Source organism: Cebus imitator, unplaced genomic scaffold (genome assembly GCF_001604975.1).
Source record: "Cebus imitator isolate Cc_AM_T3 unplaced genomic scaffold, Cebus_imitator-1.0 Scaffold82, whole genome shotgun sequence".
Lineage (NCBI taxonomy): Eukaryota > Metazoa > Chordata > Mammalia > Primates > Cebidae > Cebus > Cebus imitator.
The window spans coordinates 2,239,941-2,249,593 of NW_016107397.1; the positions used below are offsets into that span (position 1 = coordinate 2,239,941).

General features: G+C 49.1%; 1 protein-coding gene across 1 annotated transcript in view; it reads right to left on the reverse strand.

The window, feature by feature from the left end:
• CUX1 (cut like homeobox 1) overlaps positions 1-9,653 on the reverse strand; it is a 437,632-nt gene that overhangs the window by 154,104 nt on the left and 273,875 nt on the right. Inside the window, exon 5 of the mRNA XM_037740392.1 lies at positions 5,212-5,349. Coding sequence (XP_037596320.1) covers positions 5,212-5,349 — 138 coding nt within the window. The remainder of the gene's footprint in view (positions 1-5,211; positions 5,350-9,653) is intronic.

Here is a 9,653-nt window from a genome sequence, read left to right on the forward strand (position 1 = left end):
TTAGTAGAGATGGAGTTTTACCATGTTGGCCAGGTTGGTCTCAAAATCCTGACCTCAAATGAACAGCCCACCTTGGCCTCCCAAAGTGCTGAGATGACAGGCACGAGCTACCACGCCAGCCTCATTTTTCCCTTCAAGGACTGGCTGGAAGTGGGTGGACAGTACCTGGACCCTAATGCTTGTTCCAGTGGGGCTCCTCAGTGACACATCACAGCGTGTGACCTTGTCAGTGTGCTGGCTGTGCCCAATGAGGTCTCTTTGCTACCCTCTGGCCCCCGGTGGGCGCTCATGGACCAGCTCAGCCTCAGCCACAGGCCACTTCATCCTAGAGCCTCTGGCCTTCCTCTGGCCCAGGCTGCATCCCGGGCAGACTCTGAGTGTCTCAGCAGGCCTCCCAGGCATGTGCAGGGGAGGAGCTGGCCAGCATAGCAGAGAGGGCTCTGAAGGGCTTGGCATTACCTGGGGCCTCCATTTACTCATCATTGCAGGGTGGGTGGGGCTGTGGCCCATGAGGTGGACGCTCCCTCTCTGCTCTTTTTTTTTTTTTTTGAGAAGGAGTTTCACTCTCGTTGCCCACGCTGGAGTATAGTGGTGCGATCTTGGCTCACTGCAACCTCCATCTCCTGGGCTCAAGCAACTCTCCTGCCTCAGCCTCCCGAGTAGCTGGGATTACAAGCATGTGCCACCACGCCCAACTAATTTTTATATTTTTAGTAGAGATGGGGTTTCTCCATGTTAGTCAGACTGGTCTCGAACTCCTGACCTCAGGTGATCTACCTGCCTCGGCCACCCAAAGTGCTGGTATTACAGGCGTGAGCCACCGCACCTGGCCTCTGCTCTAACTTTTATTATGTACCTGATATAGTTTAGATGTCTGCCTTCTCCAAATCTTAGGTTGAAATCTGATCTCCAGTGTTGGAGATTGGGCCGAGTGGGAGGTGTCTGGGTCTTGGGGGCAAATCCCTAATAAATCGCTTGGTGATGAGTCACTGAGATTTGGTTGTTAATAAGAAGTCTGAGACCCCCCATCTCTCTTGCCTTGTAGCATGCTTGCTCCCCTTTCACCTCCTGCCATGAGTAAAAGCTTCCTGAAGAACCCCCAGAAGCCGGGCAGATGCTGGCGCTGTGCTCATACAGCCTGCAGAACCATGAGCCAAATAACCCTTTCTTCATGTATTTTTTTTTTTTTTTTTGAGACGGAGTTTCACTCATGTTACCCAGGCTGGAGTGCAATGGCGCGATCTCGGCTCACCGCAACCTCCGCCTCCCGGGTTCAGGCAATTCTCCTGCCTCAGCCTCCTGAGTAGCTGGGATTACAGGCACGCGCCACCATGCCTAGCTAATGTTTTGTATTTTTAGTAGAGACGGGGTTTCACCATGTTGACCAGGATGGTCTCGATCTCTTGACCTTGTGATCCACCCGCCTCGGCCTCCCAAAGTGCTGGGATTACAGGCTTGAGCCACCGCGCCCAGCCTCTTCATGTATTTCTTTATAGCAACATACAACGCACTCCAATCATATCTTTTTTTTTTTTCTTTAAGAGATAGTCTTATTATGTTGTCCAGGCTGGTCTTGAACTCCTGGCCTCAAGCGATCCTCTTGCCTGTCTCTCAAAGTGCTGGGATTACAGGCTTGAGCCACCGCGCCCAGCCTCTTCATGTATTTCTTTATAGCAACATACAACGCACTCCAATCATATCTTTTTTTTTTTTCTTTAAGAGATAGTCTTATTATGTTGTCCAGGCTGGTCTTGAACTCCTGGCCTCAAGCGATCCTCTTGCCTGTCTCTCAAAGTGCTGGGATTATAGGCGTGACCCACTGTGCCAGCCCCTGCTCTTTTTAATCATTTACACTACTGCTGTGATCATTACAAGTAATGTACACCGCCTACCTTTCCAAATTAAGATGATTTTTTTTTTGAGATGGAGTTTTGCTCTGTTGGCCAGGCTGGAGTGCAATGGTGTGATCTCGGCTTATTGCAACCTCCGCCTCTCGGGTTCAAGCAATTTTCCTGCCTCAGCCTCCCGAGTAGCTGGGATTATAGGCATGCGCCACTACATCCAGCTAATTTTTTGTATTTTTAATAGAGACGGGATTTCTCCATGTTGTTCAGGCTGGTCTGAAACTCCCAACCTCAGGTGATCCGCCCACCTCAGCCTCCCAAAGTGCAGGGATCACAGGCGTGAGCCACCGCGCCTGGCAGATCATTTTTATATTTGGAAGAGGAGGAGAGGAAATGACATTTTCTGGAGCTTGGGAAAACTTGTTATCCAAATAAAAGGGAGTACATTTCTGGCAAACACCACACTGCTGAATAAGCAGCAGGTGCTATTAAGTGCTAAGTGCTACGTGTGTCCATGTTGAATCCCACACCAACCCTACCTGTATGAGAATTGCCTTCCCCAAAAAAGAGGCTTTTAGCCAAGTAGGATAACTTGCTGAAGGTCACACAGCTAGGTGGTGGCAAAGAAAGGACTCAAACCAGGCCTGTCTGCCTGCCTCCAGAGCTGTTCTTTTTTAGAGACAGAGTCTCACTCTGTCGCCCAGACTAGAGTGCGCTGGTGTGATCTTAGCTCACTGCAACCTCTACCTCCTAGATTCAAGCCATTCTCCCACCTCAGTCTCCCAAGTAGCTGAGATTATAGGCATGCCCCACCACGCCAGACTAATTTATGTAATTTTAGTAGAGACGGGGTTTTGCCATGTTGGCCAGGCTAGTCTTGAGCTCATGACCTCAAGTGATCTGCCCACCTAGACCTCCCTAAGTGCTGGGACTACAGGCGTGAGCCACCGCACCTGGCCTGGAGCCGCTCTTAAATCTTGGACTCTGTAACTCATGAGACCTTTGGGGAGAGAACATTCACATTGAGCTTGGCTCCTGGCCAGCCCCTGTGCAAAGCCGTGGCCATTGGGAAGCTGATAATTGAGGCACTGGTGAGGTAAGGAGAAGGGAAGGAACATCCCGCACAGCCCTGCAGGCTCCTGCCGGCACCACCCTCCAACAAAAGCAAACTTGGAAAAAAAAAAAAAAATGGCCAGAAAGAGGCTGGGCATGGCGGGACACACGCCTAGAGTCCCAGCTACTCAGGAGGTGAGGCGGGAGGATTGCTTGAGTCCAGGAGGTCAAGGTTCAGTGAGCTATGGTCATGCAACTGTTCCCCAGCCTGGGTGACAGGGTGAGACCCTGAGTCTGAAAAAAGAAACAAAACAAACCAAAAAAATCCAACAAACAAACCAGAGAGTAGATCTGTCAAAATTGGGTGCCAGATGACAATGAAGGGAAAAACCCAGGATACTCCCCTTTAGGGTGGCGCGCCTATGAAAAAATGTGCGTATACCTTTCTTTTTTTTTTTTTTTTTTTGAGACAGAGTCTTGCTCTGTTGCCCAGGCTGGAGTGCAGTGGCATGATCTCGGCTCATTGTAGCCTCTACCTCCTGGGTTCAAGCGATCAGCCTCAGCCTCCTGAGTGCTGGGATTAAAAGCACGCGCCACCATGCCCAGCTAATTTTTGTAATTTTAGTAGAGACGGGGTTTCACCATATTGGCTAGGCTGGTCTTGAACTCCTGACCTCGTGATCTGCCCACCTCAGCCTCCCAAAGTGCTGGTATTACAGGCGTGAGCCACCGCGCCCAGCACAGGTTACCTTTCACTGGAACAGTGGAGTGATTCTGGAAAGAAATGCTTCCTACAGGGGAAGGTAATACCTTCCTCAGAGCAGCTCCAGGTTAGTAAGCTCAATGCCTCACCTTCTAGCAGGACAGAGCTATCCCTTCTGGTCCTAAAGGCTCACCGCTCTCAGTAGAGCCAAATAGAAGTGGCATCTGGCTTCTCCAACTGCCTGTTACCTCATGCCCCCAAATCTCAGCAAGGAAGCCCTGCTGGCCTGAGGGCTTGAGTGTCCCAGTGCCCACGCCGCAGAGGGTTGTGCTCAGAGGCCCTGGGCACCGCTGCCCCTCACAGCCCAGGCCTCTACCTCTGGTTCTTCCCACATCATCACAGATGCTTTCTGGATCCTTTCGATGGACAATTTCTCTTGCTGAGTCTGTCTGCAGTGTTTTTAAAGCCAAAGGACGCTTTTAAAAGTCTTTGCCAATTAACTTTTTTGTTGCTGTTGTTAAAGACTGGATCTTACTCTGTCACCTAGTCTGAGTGCGGTGTCATGATCGCGGCTCACTACAGCCTTGACCTCCTGGGCTCAGGCGATCCTCCCACCTCAGCCTCTTGAGTAGCTTGGGACCACAGGTGTGTACCACCATGCCCAGCTAATTTTCGATGTTCTATAGAGACAGGGTGTCACTAGGTTACCCAGGCTGGTCTTGAACTCGCGGCATCAAGCAATCTCCCACCTTGGCCTCTCAAAGTGCTGGGATTACAGGTGTGAAATCCACACATGGCCAATTAACTCTTTATCGAGGTCTCTGCAAATAGTCAATGGACATCCTCTCCTTTCTATCCAATTCCTCACCCACATTCCCAAACAAAAACAAACAGGCAGAATTATTCTTTGGAGCTGGCTGAACAACCTGCTGTCAGAGGTGGGCTCTGATTTTTCTTCAAGCGAAGGAAGCCAAGAGGCTTCAGGATCCTGAGTGCCTCTGGATTTTAGGCACAGGAGAGATTGCTGCGTTCTTCCCTGATGGGAAAAGCCAGGCAACCTTTGCCTTCTCTGTCTTGTTGATGGCTGGGCCAACACACCAAGAGGTTGTTTTCTATCATTAAATTCCTAATGAATAGGCGATACGGACAAGGCAACAGCAGCGCTTAAGCATGCAGCCTTTAAGATGTGTCCGAAGCCTTAATGTATCCGCAGCAATTATTAAATGACTTACTGTGTGTGACCCTTTGATCAGGAGCTGGCTTTCTGACAGGTGTCGCCTGGAGGCAACGCTCATCTGCCTTTCAAGAGGCAGACCCGATCATGTAATGATACAGGAAGAGTTTTCAAAGAATCCTGATCGGTCTCATCAGAGGGCAATAAAATCTTACGTGGTAGTTGTGAAGAGGAAAAGTTTTACTTGGAAATAGCTCAGGACGATTATCGTCTCTTTAACGACTCAGATTCCTACCCCGCCCTGACTTTATGATGTGTATATTACAAGGAGAGCTGGTCCCAGAAGTATGGGAAAAGGCAATTAAAAAAAAAGAAAAGAAGAGAAAAGAAACGAAGAGAAAAGAGAAGACAAAGGAAGGAATGCATTTTCCACCAACCTTGATTCTTCACTTCGGCAAATTCCTTGTTGTATTCTTCCAGAGTTTCCCTAAGTTTCTGGTTCTCTGTTTCAATATCGTGCAGCCGCTGCACTTTGAGCTGGAGTTGCTGTCCAAGATCCAAAGCCGGTACTGGATCTGCACAACAGGAAAGCAGCCATCACCCCACTCTGGCCCCAAACATGCCCCCGTCACAGCAATACACGGGCTCAGAACGGGACTCCTGAGATGTCAGCTCCAGCAGGCTGCCCAGAGGCCTCAGTCATGACCCTGCGGCCTCACCTCCCCCTGAAGGGGCCCTGCAGCCAGCCCCCTTGCTGGGTAAGGGGGTTCTGCGCTGCTTTACAAAAGATGAACCCAGCCCAAGGTCCTTGAGGTGTGAAAACGGGGTGGGAATAGTCATGAGATTCACTGGTATTTGCCGATTACGTGATTTTCATTCTTTGATCGGATAAGTAGAGAAATATACCAGGCAGCAGCCCCAGGAGATCAATGACATCCCCAGACAAGTCCATGGACAGCTGCCCGGGTGTTTAAGGTTTCCAACGACTATGAAGTTGGAATAACAGATAACACCTGATGCCCTGAGAATGCCACACACTTCACGGGACACTTTATGGACATTCTGTCCTTTGGGCCTTACAACGATCTCGAGAAAGAGGCCTCAGAAGCTAAAGCCCAGGGTTGCAGAGTGACTCTCCTGAGGTCACCGGCTAGTTGGTTGGCGCAGAGAATGTGTACCTAAGTCTGTCAGCTCCAAGTGATCATGCTTTTTTGTGTTTGTTTGAGACAGGGTCTTGCTCTGTTGCCCAGGCTGGAGTGCAGTGGCACAATCATGGCTCACTGCAGCCTCCGCCTCCTGGGCTCAAGCAATCGTCCCACCTTAGCCTCTTGAGCAGCTGAGACTACAGGCATGCACCACCACGCTGGGCTGATTTTTTTTATTTTTTGTATAAATGGGGTCTTGCTATGTTGCCTAGGCTGGTCTCAAACTCCTGGGCTCAAGGGATCTGCCCGCCTCAGATTCCTAAAGGATTTACAGGCATGAGCCACCCTGCCCAGACACGAGTGACCATTCTTTACAACAAGGAAGGTCACTTGGTGAAGCAGAGGGAAGAAACACGTAGGCTTTATAAAGAAGCCACCCCGTTTCGTGGCATGATCACTTTCCATCACCAGCCTCCTTCACTAATGAAGGGTGTTCAGAAGAGTCAGGGGTTCGTGGCTTCAGGTCCCAAGGCTGGAGACCCCTACAGAGGCACGGCTGGTGACCCAGCATGGCCCTGTGGTAGGCCAGCTGGGCAGGAGGCCACCACACTCCTGATGGTGACAAAGCACAGTGCAGCATGAGCTGAACAGCAGTCAGGCCGCTGATGAGGTCTTGTGGCCAATTCAAGGTCACATCTGCCAACAGATTCACTTGCAGAAAACTGGATTTTAATCCAAAGTCAGAAGTCACAGACCCGGAATTTACAGCACAGACTCAGGGCTCTTGCCTTTCCCGTGAATTCAACACGGAGTGGAGAGACCTTAAATGTTCTTCCGCACCAATGCGATCTTTTAGTTTTCCTTCTGCTGCCTCAGAGGTGATTATAGTCTGCCTATTGGGTACTTGGGGCACACTTCCTTTGGAATTTTCAGGCTCCGTCAGAGTGGAAGAATACCCAAGTCCACGGAGCTTAGAAAGATTACTGAATATATTTCTGGTATGGGCGCCGGCGTCACTTGTGAGATGGCTGCAGAGATTTAGTCTCCAGTTGAGGAATGTCAAACACCATGCCCAGTGGATCAACAAGAGCATATATTCAAGAGTTCACTTAACTTTCGAATGCCAGAGTCATTCATTTTTCAGACCACCCTAGGTTCCTGGAATTGAGGGCCAGGTCTACCATGCCTCGGTTAACACATCCAGAGGGAGCCAGCGACTCTCTAGGATGCCAGTGTCTTTGCAGAGTTTACAAAAGGCAGGCATTGGGCTATGTCGGGCTCAATGTCAGCGGACCCCGGGTACTAGGTACTTATTCTGCATGTATACACAGTCTATAATTGCATCTCTTTCTTGTGCATGGCTTTTCATGATTTTAATCAGCATCAAAATATTTATGTTAAGTTTGACTCCAAGAGCTATTTCGGAGGCTGGGTGCAATGGTTCACGCCTGTAATCCTGGCACTTTGGGAGGCTGAATCACTTGAGCTCAGGAGTTTGAGACTGGCCTGGGCAACATGGTGAAAGCCTGTCTCTACAAAACAAAAACACAAACCAAAAACTAGCCGAGCATGGCGGTGCACACCTGTAGTCCCACCTACTGGGGGGACTAAGGCAGGAGAATCGCTTGAGCCCTTGAGGTCGAGGTTGCAGTGAGCCATGATCGAGCCACTGCACTCCAGCCTGGGCCACAGAGTGAAATCCTGTCTTGGAAAATTAAAAAAGCTATCTTGGGGAGATGGTTCTTTGTAAGTAGGAGTAGTAATAACACAAAAAACAGAATTCCTAAAAACATTCCAGGTGCTGTTCGTAAAAAAAAAAATCTCAGTAACTTCACCTTCTCAGCCTTCCCTCTTCTCCACCTTCCTGGCCTCGTGCTGGGCAAACGGTCTCAAGAAAGTGAACGCCATGTTCATAGCTTCCTTTGTATAGAACCACAATTTAAACTTGACGCAGAGGTCAGGGAAGGGGAGGTAAAGAGAGGAACCTTTGCCCATGTATAAAATTCTATTAAGAGTCTCTCACGTAGGCTTTCCGGCACAAGTGCCGGCAAATTATATCTTTAAAGAACAAAGCTAGTACACTGCCTGCCCTCCCTAAAAGTTCTGTCAACAGCATTTCCAGTCCATTCCTTTCAAAAGGCCAGGACCCCCCTGTATCTGCTTCGAATAAAAAATAGCTTCTCCCATGCAGTTCAGCAAGGAATCCGGTGACATATGAAAGTGACACGCACATCATCCAGTGAGTAGGAATGAGACCCTTACACCAATTTTCAGAGCCTTACACTGTAAATGAAAATTCAGGCGATCTCATAATCGCTCATTATGGCATGTATGTTTAGTCTGACACTAGTAAGGGTTAATACCGAAGTAGCAAAACTGGTCACAGACTGAAGGATGAGCTGAGTGTTCAAACACCTCTATGCATTAGACTCCAAACTTGACTACGGTACAGCTGACTGCCTAAATGCCTGCAGTATCTGAATACTGTTTTGGGATATGTAAGAGGCATTGCTAAAGAAACTCTTAGGCTTAATTGTTATTACTTGTACTAAAGGAACAGCTAATTACCGCATGACAATATAATGACTCTAGCATGTTTGGGCTGGAGACCAAGACAATGAATTTTGGCGTGCCAAAACCCAACCTGTATGTTAATCTACGGAAATCATAGCTTTTTGTCTCCTTAATGATTTCCAAGGCCATTTAAGCCCCACACAAGGATTGTCAGGTCTTATCCCAGCGTCAGATGCCTCTGCTTAGCAGCTCAATTAGGGAATTGTCTGGAGGAGGTGAAGAGGACACACCCATATATAAAACAGGAACACACAAAAGCCGGTAACCCCTGTCTTCCCAGCCTCCTCCTCCGATTCAACTCGCCTTCCTGCCAGCTCCACCCACCCAATGCGACAATCTTGTAAAGTGTTTTACGATCATCTGATACTTGATTCCTACAGCAATCCTGGCGGTATTATATAGCTTGTTATGCAACACAGTGCTCAACAACAATACCATCACCTGTACGGATTCAGCACCTTTGCCCACGTGCATGCAACATTACCTCGCTAATTCCAGCCACGGCAGTCAGAGCTGCCAGAGCCCACTCTGCAATGTACGGGGTAGATGCATCTCACCCGGGGAGGAAAGGAAGAAGCAAAGAAGCCGGCCAGGCAAACGAGTATGAGAAATTCTCAGCGCAATTTCTGCTTACTGCTGGGCACAGTGGCTCATGCCTGTAATCCCGGCACTTTGGGAGGTAGAGGATGGAAGATCGTTTGAGCCCAGGAGTTTGAGGCCAGCCTGGGCAACACAAGCGAGAGCCTGTTTTTAGGGAAAATACAAAAATTAGCTGGGCATGGTGCTGCACGCCTATAGTCCCAGCTCCCTGGGAGGCTGAAGCAGGAGGATTGCTTGAGCACGGGAGGTGGAGGTTGCGGAGAGCTATGACTTTTTTTTTAGACATAGTCTTACTCTAGCCTTGGGGACAGAGTGGGAAAAAGTTTCTGTTACCTGAATCAGCAGCCAATGAAAATCTCTTTCAGTGCTAATTTGGCAAGTGATTCCTACGGAACTGAAGCAACTGTCTCTGCTGGGAAAGGCCCGGCCTCACAGCAGAGATAAATCATGCATGCACACGACAAACTCAAAACAGGAGGAGCCACGCTGGAGACCAGATGAGCGGAAGAGCACTCTTGGAGAAACTGGGAAAAGGAGGTCTTTTTTTTTTTTTTTTTTTT